The 25,305-nt window shown below is 42.9% G+C and overlaps 1 protein-coding gene across 3 annotated transcripts in view; it reads left to right on the forward strand.

Moving 5' to 3' along the window:
* The window catches only part of ccdc85cb (coiled-coil domain containing 85C, b), a 46,546-nt gene that overhangs the window by 15,508 nt on the left and 5,733 nt on the right, over positions 1-25,305 (forward strand). Inside the window, exons 2-4 of one of the 3 annotated variants that reach the window (XM_085372335.1) lie at positions 15,897-15,976; positions 17,149-17,190; positions 21,899-22,003. In XM_085372335.1, the coding sequence (XP_085228461.1) occupies positions 15,897-15,976; positions 17,149-17,190; positions 21,899-22,003 (227 nt within the window). The remainder of the gene's footprint in view (positions 1-15,896; positions 15,977-17,148; positions 17,191-21,898; positions 22,004-25,305) is intronic. The other 2 variants (XM_085372336.1, XM_085372337.1) reach the window with 2 other exon arrangements.

The raw sequence follows: 25,305 nt of genomic DNA on the forward strand, positions 1-25,305 counted from the left end.
AATAAATTAGAAGTATTTAGCTGAAGTGTATTTTATTTATGTTAGTTGGTTTTTTTTTTAACTTGTAGTTCTAAATTGGAAGATTATTGTGACATTGAAATATAAAAATAAAATTTCATCGCTCAAAATAAGCGTCACACTCGCGGAAGCCGGTGTACCCGCCGAAACGCCGTGCATTTATCGAGACTTCCAACCCAGCTGTCAGCAGCTGTTCTCCACCGTGAACTATGTTAAAAACAAACACCGCTCACGCCTCACAGATGGCAGCTTACAGTCCTGCGTAAAGATGAAAGCCCTGATTTGCAGACGCTGTGCGCAGAGGTTCAGGAGCAGAAGTCCCGTTGTAAACATATCACGGCAGACCCGACGATGTTTCCATGAACACGCTTTTCAGCATCTCTTTATTGACCACTTTTCACACACGGTTGCTGTACGCATACAGCCGGCTGTATTTTTCAGCTCACAGCCCGACACACACCAACAACAGCATAGAGAGCACAGACGTTAAGGCGGCGAGGCGTGATTGCGGGTGCCGCTCAGGTGCGTCCCCTCCCCTGCAGCGGTGCTGCGACCGCACCCGACCACACACATTAACCTGGTAAAATACTCATTTTTCAGCAGCATCGTGCTTTTTTTTTTTTTTCCAATTATTTTTTTTTAAAAGTCAGGTCAAGGCTCCAAAAGCCCAAAGGCGATATGAGGGTGGTGGCTCCCAACAGTTTTTGTTTGCTACATGGATCATTTTAGTTCAGCTTTCCTTTGGTTATATTTCTTTAAGAGTTCAAAATGTGTTAATTACATAAATAAAATGTAATTTTCTCTGTAGCACTTCATGGATTTCATAAGCAACACACCTTAGTTGCTCACACAAAGCATAAAGGTAAAAAACAATATATACAGTGTTATCTTATTTTAGATGTCAAAAAGTATTTGCGGCTCTCAGTGTTTTCGTTTGCGTGGAAACCGGCTCCAAATGGCTCTTTGGGTCTTAAAGGTTGCAGACCCCTGAGCTAGCACCTTCAAAATAACTGCCCGGATAGCTGCCTGGAGGCATTAGCAAGATTAGCTCCCTAATGCTCACTAACCAGTCATTGGAGGCCAGTGTCCCACCGCACAGCTTGTCAGGGTTTGACAGCACTTTGTGAGTGGCGTTACCCTCGGTCTCAGCGATGATTGGCTTATTAAAAGTGCTCCCACGACGCTGATTTGAATGATTGATGCTTTTTAAAGGGCTGGCTTGTACACTCCCCTTTTCACATTCCAGCCTTTAGCGTAATCCACCAAATGCAACGCTATGCAAATCTCTTTTGTAGCCAGGCTTTCATAAACTTGCATATCGCCATCAGTGTGTTTCACAACTGATCCAGCTTGGAGCGGATCCAACTTCTTAACTGCTCTGTCACCATCAGACGTCTCCGTGGTGGTCTGAAGTTCGCTTATTTACATGTTTTTTATAATGTGAATTATGGCTTTCACTGTAAAATATGGAATGTGAACTTGTGATTGCTGCAAGGCCGCAGATGTTAATGGCTCTCGGGTGGGGCCTCTTTGACTCTTTACATTTCTGTGGGAAGTCAATAAGAATGGCGTGCTGACAGGAACTTGGATGAAAGGTGCAGTGAGTGCAGTCTATTGTTGTTACGCTGTTTAAAAAACAAACAGGTGAGTAACGTAACTCTGTGTCTGTGAAGATGCCTTTTTGCTGAGCTGCCTCGTGGGATTCCACATGCGGAAAGAAAAATGTGACAGAAGAGGTCATATTCCACCAGGTGGGAAGGCAAATCGGCCGCTTTGCCTTAATGTCGTCATTTTAATTTCCGTGCTGTGTGAGAGCGTTGAGAATTTTATGCACGGATTCGTTTTTTTTCCACTAGGTTGGCAAGGAAACATTAGAAATGTACGTGAAACTAACTTTTAAACTGGTGAAGACACAGCAGCTGACATCAGTTTGTCAGCCTGCAGCGGTTTAAGTTTTCATTTTTGCGCGTCTTTTTGGTCTCTGTGCGGACACCTCATGGACTGAACACCATCCCATCCATCCCGTCCTGTGCAGCATTGCTTGAAGCTTTCCCGACGCACACTCTGAAGTGAAAGGCCAGGCTGTCACAGGGCTGACACAGACAAGAAGGCCAAGACGCTCACAGCCTGCGTGTTTTTAAACTGAGAGGAAATCTGAAGACGCAGAGCATGAGAACAAAGGAAGAAGAGGGGGGGAAAAAATCTCCCAACAGGAGAAGCTTCCTCTCGCTGAACACGTTGGATTAAGTGGAATTTTTAAACGGAGACAGACATGAGAATATTGTCAAGGACAAAAAAAAAGCTAACATATGTTCCTGTTTGCTAATCTGGAGCTTTTACAGTAAGATGATTAGAGGTTTGAAAAGCCTCCATTTAAAAATGAAACACAAAAACGCTGAGGGCTGAGTCCAGTTAGAAAGATTTACCTCCCGCTTATGTTTTGGAACTCCTATATACTCTGTTCATCTGTAAGTGTGTGCAAATTTGTTTGCCCCCAGCCTGATCCTCCGTTTTCCTTTTGACACACTAACGTTTTTCCCAACTGGATTCTGTTGGAGATTTACTGCTCACCACCCTCTGTTTTTACTGTAGGCCTGTTAGTACAATCAGTGGAGTCAGAGACCACCTGGTGACCGCTGTCTTGTTCTGATCTGTGTCACTCACTGCTAATCTGAGCTGACACGGCGACTCCCAGAGGACAGCTGGCTCCGCAAACGACAATGGAGGCCAAGCAGCGCGTGACCCAACCGTGCTCGCCGAGATAAAGTTAGCCCCGCTTTTGTTCTTGACTGGTGTCTGGTGCCTTTTGCCTCCCCAGTAGTTCAAACCTTCTGCTTAACAGCGGCGGCCAATCAGGAGAAGAACGGCTAATGGGCTTAATGGGAGAGTTTGCTCCAGATAGCCGATGAACTCGCTGATCAACGTAGCTCGATTTTGTCAACTGAAGTAGGTCGACCGTTCGGTGTGGAGGTGACGCTTCTGTTTAAGCCTGTAAAGTTGTTACTTTTGGACAAGCTGAAATAGTTTTTGCATGAAGTTTCTGGAGACGTTTTGAGGCATTCGTGAAATAAAAATCCAATCCTGGTCGTTAAAATTATTATCCCAGTCCAGTGCATATTTCACTCAACCACCTTCTAAAGTTCAGCGGCTTCAGCAGCCAGCGGCAGCTCCTGCCACACTTATAACTTCCCAGTGAAAAATGGTCCCCTCACATTTTTTTTTCTTCTTCTACATTTTATTTATGACAGCCAGACCCCAAAAAAACATCTTCAAAGATTGCATCTGTCAGATTGACATAAAACGGGCTTCAGATCCTGCCCCCATCAGAGGCTTCAAACCAAACAGCCTGTGTAACCACCCCGCTGTGCGAACGATAGCCATGCATCACGCAGAGAGAAAGTGTGACTTGACGACCAGACGATGGGGTGCCGGGGAGGTCTTGTATAATAAAATTACCAACTGATGAGTTTCCATTAAGCTTTATGAGGCATTTATGTGTGTGTGTCTGTATGTGTGTCTTTTACTGTAGGCTGATTCAAGGCAGGTTAACCATCTGGCCATAAACCTCTACTCTTACTCGCTAATGGAATTTGTTCCTGGGATTCTGAACTCATGCGTGTATGTGTGCGCGTGAACAAGCTACACTAATAAACCTAATGACTGTAAAGTCAGAGGCAGGGTTTAGGCCTATTAAAAGCATGGAGCGCTTCACTGCTACACTGGCACTTATGGAATTGGGACCCTTGTGATGTACCACCGCATGGTGTGTGCGATGGGATTTTAAACTCTCCCTATATGCTGGGTTACAGTTATCTATAATGCTTTAATCCACTCCATTATCCGATTGAATCTAAAGCTCTAAATTTTAGGGTCGGCCGACACGGGTGGCGGCACCCGTGGTCGGCTGGAAGTAGAGTTAATGTTTGCAACGGCACCGCTTCCACGAAGCCGTTCATTAGCTTCATTAGTTAAGTGTTTACTCGTATAATTAATCACCCTCACATGATTGGAGCTGCTTACTTTATTGATTGGGCTTCTTTACAAAGTATTTAAACCTCTGCCAGTACAGAGCGCCGCTCGGGTATTTGTCACCACGGGCTCCATTTCTCTTTAACTTTTTCATTTTAGCGTTGAAACAAATCGTTATTGGCATATTGGAATAATATGAAAGCAGTTGTTCTCAACCGGGGGGGGGGGGGGGTCCGCACTCAATTTATGAGAGAGAGAAAAGGAGCAAATTTCAGTGTTCGCTCAATTCGGCACAGGGATTTTACTAAAGATGCCACTGAAGCAGAGCTATGAAGAGACTAGTGGTCCATCTTGAAGGACACTGGCTCTAGATCAGTTTTAGCTGCACACATTTGGACTGATCAGGCACCTCAGGAAAGCTTAGCAGGCCTGGGCGAGGCCTCAGTGCTGCCCTGCTCTCTCAGGCCTGCCACGTGACCAAAATAACCAGGAGTGGAGCCTAATGTGTGCTTGTCACAACTCGTAATACTTTCTTCCTCAAAGGTCACCGGCATTTACGCTCACTTGACTCCTCTTCTCCCTCAGGTTTCACACCTTTGACTTTATCTTTCATGCACTTAAATATTAGATGAAGAAGTCTTTTGTTTGTATCCATCTGGAACAGCTAGGTGTCATCTTGCCATCAAAGGGAAAAGGAGGACTTGTTCGCTTCGATTAAATTGTTACTTTGCTGCAGGAACCTCACGTCGGGGAGAGGTTAAACACATCCTGTGTCTGCGAATGTGTTTATTAGCAGCGCGCCCCTGTTTGGACTTGTTATGAACGCTTCTCCTGCAGAAAAGGATGCAGACGTTTCAAAGCTAGACAGACTGGCCAGTTTTACTTGGAGCTAAAAACAACAAAATTGAGGGGATAATATCAGTGGCGTGGATAATGATTCCTGGCTTGTGTTGTTTTCCTCTGTAGTGGAGACTTCAGTCCAGCCAGCTCTAACCATTCATAATGGAGGCTATAATAGAATTCCCTTTGTTATTATGCCTGTTTCTGTCCTGCCTGCACAGTGTCTCCTGTCTCCCTACTGTACGCCTTGCTGTCATTCTCCTGTTTCCTTTCTAATGGCCCTCTTTCCTGACGACTGCAGAGTATAAGTGCTGTCGCCTTCGCTTAGCTTCACCGTTTCTCAAATCACTGTTATGGGAGCGAACTCTGATCCAGCATCAATCCAATTTTAAGCTGTGGTTTGGATGAGATACTGTCTATCTGAACAGCTCTTACATAAGACCTTTTTTCTCTTTGTGGCAGTAACTGTGCCAATAGCCCCTTTTGGTACATCTCCAGATGACTCCAGCGCATGGACAGGCTTTTATGTTCGTTTGTGAGAATTGTCCTCATGCTGTTACAAAACTCTCGACTAGTTGTGCAATTAGAAATGGAGCCCGACTGATGTAGGATGTTTAAGACCGATATCGATACATGCCTAAAAAAGTATGCGTTTAAAAATAATTTAGTTTTTTCATCGCAGGAAGTCATGGATGACTTTGATGCCGTCAGTGACTACTCGAATCAGCTGGTTGATGTTTGCGGTGTTGCGAGCTCACTTTGCAGAGTGTCCTCTGGTGAACAAACGATGCAACGTTAACACTCATAGAAAGTTTGAGTGGTGTTTCCCCGTCTCTGATATCGACTGATAGGACCCATATATTGGTCGAAAACTTTTTCTGACCAGACGCTAAACCGTAAGCGTTGAACAAACTTTCTTGCTTCTTTCTGTCCTTGCACCGGCAGCAGTGAGAGCTGCACCTATACGACTCTGCATTAAGTTAACTTACCCCTTCTTACTTTTATTCTTATGCAAAGTCATTTTCGGGATTTCCTACATGTTGTCACATGTAATTCTTTGTTTTGAGATGTAGTCGACATAAATACCGTCCATGTCGACACATAGCAAGACAGATGTTGTCGGCTCATAGATTAAATAGCGCAGTCACAAGCTGAATCTTGCCCTCATTTTTTTTTCCCGTTTGTTTTCTCCGATTTACATTGCAGTGAAATCACTGGCGGTTGATATTGGCATCAACAGTAATGAAACCTCCGCATGATGTCACTGGAAATGTTATTTTCACAGGATTGGAAGAAAAAGCCCCGCTTTGCGGATTGCATCAGAACCCACACGGGAGATGGGATTTTCAGAGGCCGATAATAAAGGGGTTTCAGTGTTGAACGTCCCCTGTATTTACCATCTAACTGCTCGCTCTTAGACTCTGCTTACATAAGCACAACCTTTGCCAGCTCAGCAGTCAGTCAGACAGGCTTTTAAAAGAATGCAGATTTATGCAAATGAGGCTGCTATTGGGTTTGCGGTGCTGAAACCGTGGTAACGGGAGAGGAATGAGGTTAAATAGGGCCGTGGGCTCTGGGGGGACGTTCTCTACCCACAATGCCCTCTGGTGTTTGTTTACACACTGCGGTGGGTTGTGGGTTGTGCGAGGTAAAGCCAGCCATCTCTTAAGCCTCTTCTGCAAAGCCTTCCGTGGGCACTGTGGGGTTTCACGTTGATGACATCCACATGTTTACAGGCAACATATCTTTGAATCTGTCGTCCAGACTCGCGTGTTAAATTGTTGTTTTCGCTGACATTTCCAAAAATGTTCTTTTTATTATTTTTTTTCATTTTATTTTGTTGGCTAAAACATGATTTAACTCAACAAGTAAATATTCATAAAGCACTCCTAATCCCCCGAACAAATCATCCCATCTAAATGGCTGCATTGTACTGGAATGTATTCAGACAAAGGGGATTGTGCAGTTTTGTGTGCTGTTATTTAAAATAAATACACAGAAACTCACTAATTCCACCATCGTCATCTTCTGCGCCAGCAGAAAATGGTTGCTGATCTAGAGGAAGGACGCGTCCCGTCCCCGAGTCAGTCAAGAGTTATGACCCTTGACCTTCATTGTCGAGGGCCTTGAGTGCTGCCGAGCGTGAGATATCGGTAAAGCCTTTTTTGGTCCTTGGAATCAGCATAGACTGAACAGAATATATGGCTCACCCCTGAAAGCTTTAGCGAGCCCTTGACAGCTTCTTAAATTAGTACTGGAGCGCTTTTAATGTCCATTTATCTTGTAGTTTGGCTCCTGACCTTGATCGGCCAGTAAACCAAGGAGTAAAGGATGATTTTAAAAAGGTTTATCTGCTAAATAACAGAACTTACGCGCTGTGCAGGAGTAGGCTGAAGGGTTTCGGGACGGCAGTGTGAAGGCAAACAATAGCTACCAGCTAATCCATCTACAAAATGTCACTAATCTTTTTCTGTTTTGTCTCGCAGTGAATAGCCATCACACACACACGGACAGTAAGGGTGCGGACTAAATTAAGCCCACAGCTTTGATTTCACAGGATTGAACTCAACTAGCTGCCTGATTGCCTTTCTTTTAGCCTAATCAAAAGATTAAGAGCATGGGGCAGTAGTCTGAGAAGTGGCCTAGTACTGTATATAGCACTTAAGCAATGCAAGCGCTAAACCATATGTATTGATTTTTGACAGCCTTGCTAGCAGTCACCCTGGAGATCTCCCATAAAAAAAACATACAAAAATGTCTGTGCGTTAATGTGTGGCCTCATACCGTGTACGTAATCAGTGACGCACACGGATATCACACGTACTGTATTGCAGCCGTATTTTCAGCCCGACGCCCGTAGGTGCAGACGTGCAAAGGCATCCGCTGACCCTGCAAGGGTGGTGATGACGAGCTGAGGAGACAGCGGAGGGAGGCATCACTTTGTCGGGCAGGATGTGCGATGGGAACAAGGCGTGCGTCAGCGTCGCTGTCTGTTGGAGTACCTATAAATAAATCAGGCTTCTCTCCCTCTTTCTCTGCCACCGTCGAAGCAGACAGAGCGATCGATCGTTGGACGTCAGAGAATTAGTTTTCAATTTCCACTCAATGGAAGCGAATAACCTCTGACATTATGAAGAGCCCCAGCTGACCTGTGCGTAACTGTGAATGTCTGAAATTGTCATGATTAGATGCATAACAGGATATGATTACCGTGGGGAATTGGACAAAGTCGATAGGGATTCGATGCCAGCATCCGTTTGTTTATCCAGACAGATTGATCTGCGTTGGAAAATATGAGGCCAGACGAGGATGCAAGAAGCAGGAAACAAGTGGAAAGCCTATGTTGTAATGTGTTTAGACTTCTGGACTGAGAGAACCTTTCCAACTGACAGAAGCCTGTTAGTGTACTTGAAGAGCAGTTTGGGTGTCCCACTGCTTTTCTCTCCAAACTTGTTCTTAACAAGGTTCGGAGGGCCGGCCTTTCCATATGTTTTTATTTATTTGTGAGTTTTGTCCTTCTTTTAACACACAAATATTTTTATGTTTTACTTTGAAAACCTTGATTTTGAAAGTTTTGGTCTTTATTTTGAAATCAGAGAAAAGGGGACGCTGTATTCTGCTGTGATTCGGTGCTTTCACTTTTAGGCATGTGACTTTTTAAAAATTTTTATGTTGTTTTTCTGTCAGGATGGGACACTGAACCAAACTCCATCTTCCATAGGAAGAAAACTGTCCAGAAAACGGCGTGTAAACCAAATATTAACCTTGTAATTGCCGATTTAATTTACTGATGGTCAGATTCATTTCTCTCTTCACAAGTCCTGAAAGTTAATGCTTAGCAGAGAGGAAGACCTGCTGTTACTCTTAAACCGAGAACACAAAGCTTGTTTATTCAGTATTTTTATTGTGGTCAAGGTCCAAGGTGCACTTTACATCCATTCAACTGTCTACTTTCCACTGCATGCCCGCACAATGCTTCGTAAGGCCACGTTATTCATGTGATACACCAAAGTGCGTGAAATATTTATGCCACCCAAAACTCCCCGAGGCAAAAACCTCCTCTAGTAGTTTCTCTCTGCGCTGAAGCCGCGCTGAGCTGTTGGTGTTTGGTTTTGTTTCCAACTGACAAGCAGCAAATGATTAAAGAGCCGATCTCACCTGGTCAGTGTTTAAGCTGTCGACGCGCACGAGCCTTCCCTCTGGAGCTCGTTTGACAATTTTAACTTTCACGCTAGTCACTCGGCAGGGGTCGTCTCCCCTCGAGCGTAAAGCAACGCTACACTGTTGTCACACGCGAAGACACACTTTCACATTTTCATGCACATGACAGAAAACAAAAAAACAAAACATGTTTCGCTTCTCTCCGCAGCACATTCTCCCACGTACACATGCACGGACTCGCGCACGGGGGAGTGCGTGGGGAGGTGAGGCGCTCTCGCTCCCTTGGAGTGGGTGCCATGTCTTGTCAGATGGGGTTAGCTCCCCGCCGGCTGATGAGCCAGTTGAGGCTTTGAAGACCTTCCAGGAGCCCGTGGTTTACGTGGTTGGGTTGCCAGGTTTTGCCATCCCCCTCATTAATGCAGCATGGTTGCACACTTAACTTGTTCTTCTCTGTTCCCCTGGCCAGTTCACCCTGGCTATGACCGATTACTGTGCATCCAAGCAAAGGAACTAACTGGCCAAGTGCATGCCTGTATTTGTGGATTGCAGAATGCAGCACATGAAATGTTAGCTTGTTTTTATAAACGTAATTGATAAATTAAAACTGTTCATCTAGAAAGGAAAGCCTGAAACCCTGTTTCTTTGGGTTCCTCAGCCACTCCGGGCTAAAATGTCACAGGAAAAAATAAATAAATCTCAAACATTTAATTTCTTCACTTTTGACACAAATGCACATCAGTAATCAAAAATTCTTTCTTGGACATAACTCTTATAGCTCAACTTTTCCATCTTCAATCTGACATTCCTGACCATTCTAACCAGTCTCCTTAGGGAAGGATTTTCCCAACTAATCTGCCTGAATTGAACATCTCGTTGAGCTGACAGTACACAGTACTACATTATGGAGCACAGAAAGGCTCTGCAGGCAAATGTCACTGAATACTTTTCCTTTTTGTTTCTTTGTTTGTTGAACACAGTTTCCTTTTCCATCATCTTGATGAACTGGCCAATGAATGTTTAATGAAAGTTTCATTTTAAGCTCCATCCTCACTGGGTTTAAGGGTAAGTTCAGCAATTAATGGGTTTTTACAAAAGCAATAAAGTGATGGAACAATAATTCAAGGAATTACTTTTGCAGCTACTTAGACAAACATTACATTTAAATGTTTACTGCTGCTCTGACTGCTGGCTGGAGGGAGTGGCGTCTCTCCATGTCTTTGATTCTCTTCTGCCTTTGCTCTTTTCCACCCCCTTTTTCAGCTTTTAAGGTGGACCTCTTTCAGATTCCCACCATGAATACGGCTCGTTCCAAACTGAGATTTTTAAAGTTGCCGGTTAATAAAGCTATTTTAGTATAACGATTTAAGCTTTATGTAACCAGTGGAACTGATTTGACCACTGACTCGGGTGTAAGTGTAGATCACAGATGGGTTAAAAAAAATCCCCTTTCTCGCTCGAACCCTCTCACTCATCCTTTCACCCTCCCACATGAGCTCACACTGTCAGCTTAGACACCCATACAGCCCACATGCATTCCCTGTCTTCAAAATGTTGTGCATAAGCACTCATACATGCTACACAGACACGCACGTCGCTGAGAGAATATACATGTCTCTGCACTAAAACACTGAGATACAGCTGTGAATAGGAGATGAAAGCCAGAGCCGAGCCAGGAATAATAAAAGCAGAGTGATTTCAATGCACTGCAGGCTTTCTAAACAGCCCTGGGATCTGACTTGAAAACATAAGGGGATTCCAAAGCCTGGTCCTTTTTAACCATACTGCTTTACCAAAGCTACTTTGATGTAACAAAGACCTCGGAGGCTGGTTTTTGTAACATTCCCGCCACTATCTGCCCAATGTCGATTGTAAATGTATATGTGTGGTCTAATTTTAAGACTCGTCAATATAATTGTTGAAACCCCCTCTTCTGCCGTGACCTCCGATAACATCAGGCGTACCTTTTTGTTCCACTCGGGGGTTTGAAACATATGCACCGAGGGTGTGACAGAGAAAAAGAACTAATAAAGAGATGGAAAAGCAGGCTACAGATTTAAGGAGGAGAATGATATTATACATACGCTATCCATCACAGTGACACTAATTCTGCCATTTCTTGTGGATGATACATTATCATTATGAGGTGATTCAGTGCAGGCTATATAAATCATCCTGGAAGGTAACAGTACTCAAACAGAAACTAAAGGAACTCTCTGGAGGTTTGGCCAGTTGTAGCGCGGCGGAGCACGGTTTTATGAGAGGGTTCACGTTTGTTTGTATTGTGAAATGCTGCAATGTTCCCACCTTGTCCTGCTAATCAGCAGTGTAACGTACAAAATCTCACACTTACTGAAAAGTCTTAAAACTCAGACTGTATATAAAAGATGCACACACACTAACATCACCCATTGGTTTGTGGACTTTTGCTATGAAGCCTAAAGTTGGCTGTTGCTAACTTGTTTTTGTTTGTTTTTATTTATTTGTTTCTAAACCAGATGTGCCACAATTGGGCAAAAGGTTTGGCGTAATTGTTAGCTAGCATTAGCTTTATTAGTTAGCTGCTTAGCTTAAGTTAAAATCACTTACTGACTGAAGTGGACAGCCAGCTTCTTAGATGTCTTCTGGTAGCGACCTGTTTAACTGTTGCTCAAAGTGGCCAAACAACTACCAATTTAAGCCTTAATATATCATTTAAATAGCCAGCATTGACTACCATACTGTTGTTGCAAAAGGAGAAAAATGCAACACCTTTTTTCTTAGAGTTTAAAAGTTTTACAAACTTGTATAAAAAGTTTATAAACTTGTTTATTTGTGCTGTAAAGTTGGTCTTTTAAACATAAGGAGTCTATGCTTGAGTGACTTGTATTTGGAGACGCTCTCAAACGGCTATTTGAAGAACTGCAGTTTTTGGCACGAGTGCACTGGCTGCAGGTTTCAGCCTCAGAGGTTCCAACATTTAAATTATTTTAAAGGTCTTTATTTTTTCATGGCGACAGAAGTCCATTCAACACTGAATAGACATTATGCATTAAATTTCATACTATGAAATGTTACAGTGCGTTACAGTTCATACTATAACACAGCGGTCCCCAACCCCCGGGCCTCGGACCGGTGCCGGTCCGTGAGTCGTTTGGTACCGGGCCGCGAGAGTTGAGGCTCAGGTGTGAAATGTATGGTTTTCAGGGTTTTTATCGGTTTTCAGCGTTATTTTGTTATCGTTAACTCGGTTTTCCTGGGTCTTTTCACGTGTGTTATGAATAAATCGTCTTTTTTTTCAATACCGGTACTAGTTTTATTTTGTTGTATTTATCCGTGACACCTTAAAGGCCGGTCCGTGAAAATATTGTCGGACATAAACCGGTCCGTGGCGCAAAAAAGGTTGGGGACCGCTGCTATAACACATACACTGTCTTGTGCAGTATTAAATTCCACACTTGTTTCACTTGTGATTTGGCTCGCAGATATTTTTGTCTGCTAGAGGCGTGCAGCAAAGACAGCAAGATGGGCTGTTATAGACAGATGGGCATAGGCTGCTTGGAGCCTTGTAGCAACCAAACGGGAGCTAGTGGAGCCCAGACCCTTTTAAAACGGGGTCACAACAACTTTTTGTAACTCTATTTTCAGTCAGATTAACGGCCTCATATGTGTTTTTATTGTTGTGACATAATATCAGGTCAGTCTCTTCAAAACTGCCTCTTTTTTTTTTTTCTTTCAGAGCAGCAAAAGAGCTGTAATGGAGAGAGTCGTTAAAGTAATGGGATGTAGTGAAATGGAGGGAAAAGTGGGAGTGGAGTGGAGGTAAGGAGGGGAGTGGCTGCTGGAAGTGGGTCACAGTGGCACTGACGTGATAAAAAGCGACGCGCTGAAAGGGGGGATGGACTCGTGCCGCCGTCTGCGTCACCTTTTGTCCGGCGCGCACACAGATATATACAGTCTCACATCAGCTCAGTTCAGCGGGTAAACATCAGTAGCACAGATATAAAAATAGCTCACGTAAAGGCCGGATTTTCCTCTCTCTGTCAGGGCCTCCAGCATTCTCATGCTGCATTGTTTACAGCCTAGTTGGAAATATTTCACTGCTTCACAGCATCTTCTACTCGCTTATTCACCTGTTTAAGATTGCATTCAGGCTGTGCATAAATAATAACAGCCTCTCCCATGATCCTGTTTTTGTTGGGCTGTGTGTGCATGAAAGAGCAGATGCACCGAGCTGGGGTTTGAAAGGCGGTTATTTTGGCTCTGCTGTGTGATCTCTGTATGATCTGTAGCGTTTCCTTGTGGACGAGTGATGCAGGGGAGAGGATGTGTTGCTGGAGGGGCTGCGGGGATGAAAGGATGAAGGAGTGGCAGGGGAGCCAGGGAGCAGTTTAATTGCCTGACCCTTCTCCCACCAGGATGACTCCGGAGCCGGGTGTTAAAGAGAGAGGGTGACGGCTGGATTCCACGAGCAGATCCCCGCAGCTCTGAGCGTGTGTGTGTGTGTGTGTGTGTGTGTGTGTGTTCTTGTGAATTTTCTCACAGCAGATCTGCACATATTTGAGAAAGACAACTTAATCATGCCGTGCGTGATGCTGAAGGGATGCACTTTGAGATTTAGCCTCCTATAACACATCAAAGGCTTGTGGGGAGTAGAAGGGGAGGGATGGTGCTGTGTTATGTGAAGAAGCTGTTCATGCTCGCGTCTGTGGAACCCATCACTTAGGGCCAATTCTGTTTTTGTTTTGTTTTTCTAGTTAAAATGGAAAACTGCATCAATATTTACCTTCGACTGTACATCTTTACATCTTATTGTTATTTATTTGGTCTTAAGAAGATAAAAAATACGAGTTTGTTCGAACACTGATGGTTTAATCTTAATCCCTGTGAATAATCTCAACATACACAACAGTGGGGGAGAAAAGCAGCAGTTAACATCCATTTTCTGCCCCCCCCTCCCCTTTCAGAGTCTTCTTCGTTTGTTGTTTGCTGACTGAACGCTGAGGAACCTTCATCCTAATCAGCTTGAGATCTGGCTGCAGGTCAGGCAAGCAGATGAATACAGATTAGAGTGTCACAAGGCAGTAAGAGAGGATTACCAGATCTGGCCAGCGTCCCACTGTGGCCTCCTGTAGGTGTCCAGTCACTGGCTAACAAGTGTTGTCTGCACTGGCCCTTCTTAAAAAAAAAAAGTCATGGGGTTAGACCGATTGGACTTGGCTCTGTCTGCTTTCAAGTTGTGGGAAAAGATTGATGATTCCGTGGGTTTTAAAATAGGATATATTTCCCTTTCTTCATACTTGTTTCACATTATTACACAAAGAAAAATGATGCAAAAGAAGATAAAAGACAACAGTAGTTGAATGAAAGACAACGAGGGCTTTACCACTGCTGTTCTGGTAAAGTGCATTTAATACAGAGCACCAATTCTGACATGAGAACACTTACAGGCTCCAGATTCAGTTCTGAAAATGTTGTTCTGCATCTATAATGTAAGGTAGATTTAGGACACCAGTTAAGCATAAGCTTGACCAAAACTTCATGGATCTGCAGACAGCTGAGTGTGTATGCTGTCTGACGTGTTTATGCAAACAGCAGGAGGTTTCTAAAGTATGTCTGAAACTGATAGCATCTGTGGCTGTGTGCATGTAACTGCAAACCTGCTGAATCCAGGTTGGCGTTCGAGTGGGCTGATTTGTGAACAGTGGTGCCCCCTGCTTGCAAAGTGCTTGTCGACTTGCTTAAATGCGTGTTGGACTTGTGAGGGTCATTTAAGTCGAGGCAAACTAAGACGAGAGTTGCCAAACAGATGCGAGAAGCTTTGTTTCATTTGCGTGTGCGGCACCCTGCAGCTGTGAGTCCTCATGTGCATCTTGTTAAACCTCAACCCATCATTTTCATCAGCAGCTTCCCCGCCGTCGCCGCTCTCAGCCTCTCTGTAATTCCACTTAGAAAACAAAACAAAATAAAGCCGTGCGTGCGGTGTTGTGCTCCCGAGTAGCTACCAGAGCGCGGCTCCTGTGCGTGACTCGGCTTTGATCTCTCTCTGTAAATTAAACATGCCTTTTTAGATAACAGGCTCCCTGGCACCTGCAGAGTCAAACTGTACCTCCACGCTTCACATCCGCTCCCGTCCCTGATTTGAACTCTGTAAAGTTGATTCAAGTCAGCACAGTGCCGCTTTATTGGGATCAACCTTGGTTGTGTAAACCTCTGTGGGATAATTAGGCTGCAGTTAGACTGTCAGATGTGCAGATTACAGACAGTCCTGTGACGAATCTCAAATATGACAGTTGACTCTCTTTCATACAGAGAACAGGAGAAATGTGCACCAAGTTGGGAAAGGAAAAAGCGGTCGAGTATGGGGTCAAAAAATGGGTCAGCGTGAACACTGTGCTTGACCTTTGACATCAGCTGCAAGAACTTATTTTGCAAAGCGACCAATAGGCTTGAATTTGAGGATGGAACCAATACTTGGATCAACTAAAATTACTAAAAAATTAAAATTAGGGATGAAATCTTTACTACTATTACAACAATTTTTTTAGCCGTCTAAAAGCTGATGCCATCTTTCTTTTTATGCCAATGTAAGTCACCAGATAAATACCTGATATAAGCCCATACCAACATTTGCATCCATAGTGCATAAATGTAAAAGGTGGGAGAATTTGTACCTTTTGTCTTTTGTTTGGGTGCCAATTTAATATTTTTAGATCTTTGAGTGTCAGAGCTAGCATATTAGCTAATATTAGCTAATATTATAATGCTCTTTCACAAGGATATGATGTGCATCTCAAACTGCACGGCAACCTTTGGAGCTCTCTGTGGTCCTTCTGCCTCAGTGGCCCTGCCTGCCCGTTTTCCGCTTGAGGTCTTTGAAATGCTAATCACTTCTCCTCTTCTCTTTTTTTTCCTCTTCATCTCTCCTCCAGATTCTTCCACCAACTACATCAGGCAGCTGGAGACGAAAGTGCGGATACTGGAAGACGATAACAATAAGCTCCTCTCACAGGTGAGGCTTGCACAAGGACACACACACACAGGCACATGTGCCATGCCGCAATTAGCCCACTTGAGTTTCCGTCTAAACTTATACCCTCGCTAAACTCCTCTTGTGCGAATTTTTAACTCATCCTCAACGCATGACAGGAAGCTGCGATGACATAAAATCGTTGCCTAATGCTTCTGTGAAGCTACCCCTTGCAACAGGCTCCCTGTTAGTTGGGGAATATGTTTATCCATGTTTAATTCATAGGGAGTCAGTAAGCTTCAGTAGCGTGCACTGATGTTAGCCCCCGAGGCGAACTGTGGGAGCGGAGCAGAGATGAGAGGAGGAAAAAGAAGGGGAAAGAGGCATTAAGTGACAGTGACAGAGTAAAGGATTTATCCCCAAAGCTGACCTTGCTCTGACTTCTCCCAAATTTGGAGGATGGAGGGCTCGGTGAGGGAGGGGGTGTGTGCAAAAACGGGGTGGGGTGTGTGTGGAATGCTGGTGTGGTTCACCAGAAGGTCACATGTCAGTCTGCGGAGGTGTGTTTACCCAGTCGAGCACAAACAGCAGATGACGAAATCGAAGCACACTAATCTGGTCACGTGAGGGGAAATCTGATTCATGAAGTGTTCGACTAATTATTGGCAACAAAAAAAAACAGCTCAGGCTTTAAGTTTATAATTTGGCCTCTTTAATTTTATCGCATCATTTTATGGTGCGAGTCGGTTCGTTTAATGCAAATCAGGTTGCACAGAGACGAGGCTGAATTTCACACTATAATTTGAAGTCTTCTTTCCCACTTATATCCCAGCAGATTCATGTGTAGGCAGAGTGTAGGCTGTTATCACTGACATGAAACCTAAACGATCCTCATAATTATCTCTTACGCGCTACAGTTAGGTGTTACACATTGTCTCGCAGCAGTCCAAGCATAGAATATGAACTCCCGTCTTATAGTTTTTGTTCACGTTGTTTTCTGCAGACGTGATGTTGGGATATGAATGCGTTCAAGTGCAGTGCAAAATGTGAAACTGTTGAGACTGATTTATTTTATTTTTTTTAACAAATACATTACCTTAATTTTATGTGTTTAAATCCATCAGCAAAACAGTTGCTTCCATTGCTGTTCACGGCTCCTCACAGAGCGAAACAACATAATAAACCATTCCACCATTATGTTTTTCTCTCCCTAGGCTTATAGCCGCTATAGCTTATCGCAAATACAGACGAGAAAGGTAATCTTCTGTGATGTCTGTGTTTGTTGGCTCTTCTGCTGGCCGGTTGGTTCAGTCTGTTTGGCCCTTTCACTCTTTTTACTCGTTTGGTGGTGGGACTTTTCACATCTTTGAGCTTCTTGCTTTCTCTTCTGTAGAGGGCTGACACTATCAAAGCAGCAGCTGTACAAGGCAAGGTGACTCTTTGCAGTAATGTTTTATGTTGTGCCTTTCAGACAAGGAATCACCTCTGTGGTAATGTTTAAAGGGTAGGAATATGATGATTTGTTCCCTTGATGGGATTAAGTTATTATGACGCAACAGCCTGTAGTGTTTTTTAGCTTAGCATAAAGGCTAGACGCTAGCTAGACTGCGGCAAAGATCGGGACTGTGACATCATCCACTGGCTTCTGAAGAAACCATTTCCACTTTGGTTAAAAAAAACAAATCTAATATGACGAGGAGGGGTGGGTCTGACCGTCAAACCACTTGCTCATCGGCTATGAATTTGTCAATATCAAATCGTTAGCTAATGAGCATACCGCAGATAATCCTCCAGTTTGAAACCTATTAGGACCAGGATTTATGAAATACACTTAATTTTCATGACCAAAAATGAGCGACTGAGCCCATAAACGCAGCTGGAAAGTATTTAAAAAAGTCAACTCAGAAATCCATTTTCACATAAATTACAGGACCTGAAATCATTTTGTTTTTAAGCAAAAACTACAGTGGAACTGAGAGGTCAAACGGACTGCAACTTAAGAAAACACCAGCAATAAGAAAAACGCTACAAAAGCACACAAAACACAACGGAAATATGAAAAAACTGATTTCCAAAAGCACAAGGGAAGTGTTTCTGGGGAGACAATAACCCGACGGACTATTTGCAGGAAACAAAATATGCCAATAATTTTGCCGATAAACACTTAAAAGAAGTGGAGGATCTATTAGTTTTGTGAGAAAAGAAAAGATGAGAGGTAAGTGTGTTAGCTTAACTATTAGCCTAAAAATCCGTCATCAGTATTTTATGAATCATGAGATTAAAACACACTTACTTAGCATGTTTTGGTTCCTGTAACTGGTCCGTCGGGTTATTGTCTCGCCAGAAACACTTTGTGTGCTTTTGCAGCATTTTTCTTATTTCTTAAGTTGCAGTCCGTTTGGCCTCTCAGGGCCACCGTAAAAACACTTTGGATTTACCCACTGTCTGTGGTTCAAAGTGCTAACATAACAGTATTATTAACACTTAGAACTTCTAATTAACATAATATATCTCATGTTTTATACCATTAAAAAAAGTTAAACAACACATAACTTCTGTTGCTTATCAGTGGTCAAATCATGAGAGAGCGTGTTATCAGACTCAAACGAGCTTTGTCCCCATCACTCCCTCTCGTCCTGTAGTGCTAAACTAACCGGTTTCTGGTTGTGACTTCATATCATTGATACACACCTAATATTGATATTGATCTCCAACTTTTCGTAATACAGTAAAGTGCATTGACAAACATCACCACAGAAATGATTCACCTTGTGATTGTGCCGGTTTTCCGAGAACACGGGAAGTTAAATGCACCGCCTTGCAGGGTTGTGGCTTCTGTGTCCAGGGGTTTCCTTTCTGTGCTGCTAGCATGCTGTGCTAATGAATGAACACAGGTGGCCCTTGCTTGTACGTGGCCTTTCTTGGCAAGAAAGCTTTTATCTGTCCTTGGAACTGCTCCGCACAGTGTTTGGTACAAGGTAACTTAAGTGAATGAATGCTACATTGTGCTTTGGTGCATAAATGACACACGCATGTCCTAGCTTGTGTTGACGTCTGGAGGGCTGAATAATTAAAGATCCGGGGGGCAAGCCAGGTAGATTCAGGCATCTGTTATGCATGGCCGAAACCTTTGTGGGAGTGCAACTGAACAATGAAGGACTGTCAATCTGAAGCTGAAAAATATGAATCTGTAATCTCTGGTTGTTGTTACTAAACATGACTTTCCCACAGAGGTGATAACAGGAAAATATTGGGTGAAAATAAGAATTACTGAAGTTTACCATTCAGTTAGATTTCATGATATCCTACCTGATGACGTGTGTGCATATTAGCAGGTTCAATTGGTACAATGGATTATCTTCCCCAGTGGATTGTATTGCCTAACTTCCTGTGTTATGAAACCGGCCCAGTGAAACTTGTGTTCAGCTAGAGGAAACAATGGCCTCTTAGTGCAGGAATGCTGACCCTCCAGACCAGCTTGGCTGAGGTATTTTAACCATACTCAAGGGAGCGTGGAGGGAGTTAACAGCAGGATCCCACAGTGGATATTAACATTAACAAGGGCCTACGCAGCCCAGGTGTAAACACAATTAGAAAAACAGGTGTGTGCACTCAGATGCACACATTCAGACATGCTCAGACACGCGCATCCTCCTCAGGCTTTCTCCCACTAAGCTCTCCCATTTCTTCCAGCTGTTACTTGTCTCTAGTCGAGCTCGCACACGAACTCCGGACGATGTTGAGATAATCTGGTCCGGACGTTGTCGGAAGTTCACTCTTGGTAAATACTGTTTGGTTTAGGTCAGGGTGAGTCAGGCATCTTGTAAACTTTGCATTTGGGAGCTTGCAACCCAAAGCACTTTTATCACCCAATGTCAGAAATTTGCGCCGTCGTTGAGAGAGGCTCAGACCTGTGGAGAAAATATCTTTTGTCAACTCACTACAGTGTGTGAAGCACTCATGCGCTCCTCCTCAATCCACACTGACACTTTGACATGAAACTGACAAGTGTAAGCACGTAATGATCTGTATATCAGATGATGCTCCGTCCCCTGAGTCACTGCAATAAGCCCCAAACTCTCAAACACTTAATGTTATGGCTGTCAGGCTTTGCATTCATGGCATAATTAGGTAACAATAATGATGGAAGAGCGACGTATTTAAGTTTAAAGACCAGGTCATTGATTTCAGATGCAAAAATACTGAGGCTAAAGCTGCTTGTCCCAGATTAGCATCCATACTGCACCGGCATATGATGTACAGCCCAACTGTCTAACGGTGTAACTGTGATAAGGAAACGCCTCTTATTTCAGTCTAGCACGAGTTACTCTGATTTAACAGTTTCCATCCTGTATTTGATTAAATCACGGCTCTGGAGGAGCATCCCGCTGTCCTTCCTACCCTTTTGTCAAAGTGGCATCACCCCTGCCCCTCATAATTCAAACAGGAAACGATGCAAGACACCCACAGCATCTTCCCGTCAGCACCAAGAACATTGTGATGGATGGATAAGATGCAGGGCCCCTGAATTTTAGCCAGGAAGACTGCAGCGAGCCAACTGTCCTCAGCTGTCTGGCAAACAAATGGCTTTGCTGGTCTCAGCGGTCAAGGTCATGTCGGGGTGGGAAGTAAAGTTGGAGATGTGTGATGGTTAAATGAAAAGCTAGACTCAGGGAGAGGTCTGCATCGGTAACATAAAACTCTTTAGCAAGCCTTCTTATTCAGGTGATCAACTATGCGTTTATGTCACCCCTCTTGATTTTGACATTTAAGGTTACCAGACACAAAGCTTATAGAGATGTCAAAAAAGATGCACTATTGAGGGCATGAATATGGAAACTGAAAGGATAGATCAAGAAGCGCCAGGGGGAGGACTGGAAAAGGTTAGAGGAACATTACAAGGATACTGAGTTGGAGGAGAGAAGAGGAGCAGGAATATCAAAGGACGGGGAAGGCGAGGGGAATGCTGATTGTGGCTTTGTGCGTGCGAGCGTGCACCTGAGTGCGTCTCTCACACACACACACACACACACACACACACACACACACACACACACACACACACACACACACAGATAATACAAAGGCAGACAACACAGCACAATGTCCGGGCATTCATAGACACACACCCACAGCTCAACGGGTTAACAAGCTGAGCGCTCCCAGGCATCACGTGTGTTCATGCACCGCGCCACGCACAGAGGGAACACTAGTGCGCGACACGAGAAATGTCACAAGAAACAGTGGTGTTTGCCGTGTCCCTGCCTGCAGAGCGAAGCTGGGCTGGTAACTGCCCCCCAGGAACCAGTGGTCTTTGGCTGCTAATGAGGACAAATTTTAGGCATGTTGCCCCTATGTAGTGAACCTCAATGAAGGCAAAACGGGATACTTCCGCACACGAGCAATGGCGTGAGAGTGATGAGGAAAAGTGCCTTGTATGGTGAGGGAGACACAGCCAAAGACTTTAATAAACCCCCTTGGATGGAAATACCAACGGGCAAAACCTGGGTAGTAACAAAGATGCTAGTAGTTGTGTGTCTAGTGACACAGATGCAAGAAGAGAAAATTGGTGTAAAATTGCTTCACAGGCAGTGTTTTCTCTGTTTATGTGCACAAAACTGGGCTAATCTCTATCAAATGTTGGTGATGGTACTTGCGAGTACCTCAGGATTTTGAGTATTTGAGTAAAAAGTGGCCGTTTTTATGTTAAAATATCTCTCATAGAGGCAAATACATTGATTTTTGTCAACATTGTCAGAATGAATATTAAAGTCAAATTAGTGCCAAAGTGAACAAACTGACAGGATTCCCTGTGTGTTTGCACTCTGTCTTGGATTATTAACTTTGATTTATTAGCATGCAGTGAAGCCACTCTTTGGGTAATTTTAGGTAAAACTCACATTGAAGTCTTATTTTTTTTTTTCTTTTTCCTTTGGTGTTTGTTTTGTGACCGTTTGTGTCCAGCAGTGTAACCCAGGTGACCTTCGTGCCCTGAGGAAGGGAATGACTCTGTACCACTCAGAGTCCCAGCTGTCCTCACTGCCCCAGCGCCAGGAAGCCATGCACATGGTCAGTAATGAGAAGACTGACACACACGCAAACATACGCAAACACACAAATTTGGAGAAGGCTAACCACCTATACTAAGATTCACACTGACACGCTTAGATGAATACCCGCTCACACTAACCGCTAAGACAATAGTCACAGCAATCAGTCAGCGCTATGACACTGCTTATACAGATGTGGTTACATAAAGAGACAGGGCTTAATTGCACACAGACATGCACATGCTTAATTGTAGGGAGCGCTATGCCAGTGCCTCCACGGCAAAGTCAAGTCAGCTCTAATTCACTTTACTTCTCACACTCCAATTAAACCTCCACAGGCAACCTCGCTCTCGCTTACACGTGACAGGAAGAAGAAAAAAGAGAGAGGGAGAAGAAAAGGAATGAAAGGAAATGGGGCATAAGGGGGATGATCCAGACAGAGTCTTAGACAGAAGAGAAACTAAGGCAGAGACCAGGATAGAAATTTAGCATAGTCAGCACTCTTCCTCATATCCTGTCCCTGCTTTTTCTTCCTCCCTGGAGCTTGTTTGAACCAAATTCCACTATGAAAATAATAATCCTCTCCACTCCACCTCCACCCTTAACCCTGCCAATGTCTTCAGGAGGAGAGGATTGGCAATTAAGGAAGGTCAGAGTCGGGCTGTGCCGCTCCTCAGAAGACTAAATCTTCCTTGTGTTAAAAAAATATATATATTTTTTTGTTTTAATCACAGGGTCATTTTGCAGCACAGAGGTAAATTGTGAATTGTAGGTTCCCCATATTTACAGTGTAGTTTTATATGAAATAAGGTCAAACTTTTGATGTGCTATGAATAAGACATTTAACAGGCATGTGTTGTGAAAAAATATGCTGGATATAAAAATGTTGGATATATTTGATTAAATCATCATGTAACTATATTTTTGCTTTAGCATCATGAATTTGGTATTAAAATAGATTTTTATGTATTGTTAAATTAGAATTATTAGCAGCAGCGCCTTTTATTCATTGTTTCATTTATTCATCATTTCATTGTGTATTTAGTGGTGCGTCTTAAAAATTCAGTCCACACCAATTTTGGTGACTGTTAAATTATGTATGGGTGACGTACGCCGAACAAACGCAAGCGATGAAGATAACATTGAGATGATTAAATGTACATAATATATCAGAAAAGAACATATTTATATTTATGTTACATCCATAAGAATTGGGATGTAATATAAATCGAAAAAATGTATAGATATTAATAAGTATGTGTGACAATATTTCAAAGTTCTTTCTTAACTGTCGCTCTGTTAAGGAGGAGATAGTTTATGTATGTACACATCCTATGATCGTTATAGTAACATTTTCCTGAAAACTAGCTGCTACGCTTTGCTAATGTTTAGATTTAGATTATTATTTTATGCTTTATATTTATATTTAAATATTTCTAAGATTATATATGTTGCTCTTTAGATTGAACAACTTAACTCGAAATTTCGAGTTACTTTTCTCAAAATTTCGAGTTAATAACTCTAAATTTCAAGTTAGCTCTGCCAATCAGTGATCTACGTAGAATTCGCACTCAAAACCAGATCGTAACAAATTGGTGCTTTTGAGAGTACGTTTGGTGATAGTAACGCCATGTGATTCAGCTATTAACACAAAGATTTCATCATTTGTGAAGCCACGCTGAAAATTATCAGTAATTTGTGCATTCATGACTGGCTGTAATACTAGTAGTTTAGCTGTAGCATTTGTAGCTGAGGGCTTCAGCTTCCGGTTAACAAGGAAATGACATAATTCACGTACAGTAGATTACTGATTGGCAGCGCTAACTCGAAGTTTCGAGTTACTTTTCTCAAAATATTGAGTTATTAACTCGAAATTTCGAGTTAAGTCGTTCAATCTAAAGAGCAACATATATAATCTTAGAAATATTTAAATATAAATATAAAGCATAAAATAATAATCTAAATCTAAACATTAGCAAAGCGTAGCAGCTAGTATATGCTTATATAAATATAAAAAGCTGTGAAACTCTTATTCAGAGAGAGAAGAGAGGAAGTAAAGAGAGTGGCAAGCTAATAGCTGCTAGTTGTCAGTTAGCCTAGCTTAGCTTAGCTTAGCTTAGCTTAGTGATAAAGCGGTGAGAAATGGCTCGTCTGGAGCTATTTGACAGTAAAATAATCCACCACCATGACTGTAATATGTTCTTGTGGGTTTATAAATTGTACAATAAAGGCAGATTTTTTTTATTTTATTTATTTATTTTTAGCTTTTTCTGCTAATGGCCTTGTTTGTGACAAGCCCACAGAACAGCACTAACGTTGAGCTCTGTAGTTTGCCCAGTTCATGTTGAGGAGCAGGGAAAGAAGGCATAAAATCGAAGATGAGATGTGGGACTTCAGAATGACTTCAGTGAAGTGGACTCTTAGTTGTGTGTGTCCCTCCCAATCGATCAGCTCATCCTCTATATTCACTTCTTTGTCTTACTCAAAGTTTCAGGTCAGTGAGCGTACATGAGATTGTCGAATAGAAGACGCTCAACAGTCTGTGCTCATTTTCGTATGTTTAAACTTCAAACCATTGCTCCTGACAGTGTTTGTCCCCCTGCCTGCCTCCTGCTGCAATGACCCAAATCAGCCCTGTTAATGCAGGAGATGCTTACAGTTACGAGCAGTAAACACTGCCCCGAGCTATCTGTGTCCAAATCCTTTTCTTGACTGCACTGCTCTTGGCAAATGCTTGCAGTGAATGTTTACATATTTCAAATATTAAATATCACAAAAGGCTTAACGATGAATTATACATTCATACTTTCAGTCAGACCAAAGTCCACTTCACTGTATGGAAGCTGTTACCTTTTGTTGGTATAAAGACACAGTCTTAACTCACTGGAAAATTGAAGCGCTTGTAAAGTATGGATGGGTCTTTGTGATGCACACACAGATAATTGGATATCATAAATGGCATAAATTTTAAAAACAACTCCATTTGTCTTTTGTATTACGTGTTTTTACACACAAAGTTTTGCAAGCGTGATTTTTAGGTCAAACATGAGCGAGCAGCTGTTGCAACGAGCGAACTCAACTGTGTCTGTGGAATACTAAACAAAATGTTTCCCTCGGATGTCTGGATGAATTTGCTGTGTTGTTTAGCTGCTCTTTGATCAGACAGTTGCAGATTTAAAGAGAAACCTTGGAATCCACACAGGCAAAAACAAAACGGTGGGTAAATTTAATATACTAAATATGTGCAAAAAAGGGGGCTTGGACTGGCATCTGCACTGGATTACATCAAGTATCAAACCAGTCCAAGCTTTTCTGGTACTG

This window comes from Diplotaxodon limnothrissa, linkage group LG15, assembly GCF_057381915.1.
Source record: "Diplotaxodon limnothrissa isolate DT_005_m linkage group LG15, D_limnothrissa_male_GT1.1, whole genome shotgun sequence".
Lineage (NCBI taxonomy): Eukaryota > Metazoa > Chordata > Actinopteri > Cichliformes > Cichlidae > Diplotaxodon > Diplotaxodon limnothrissa.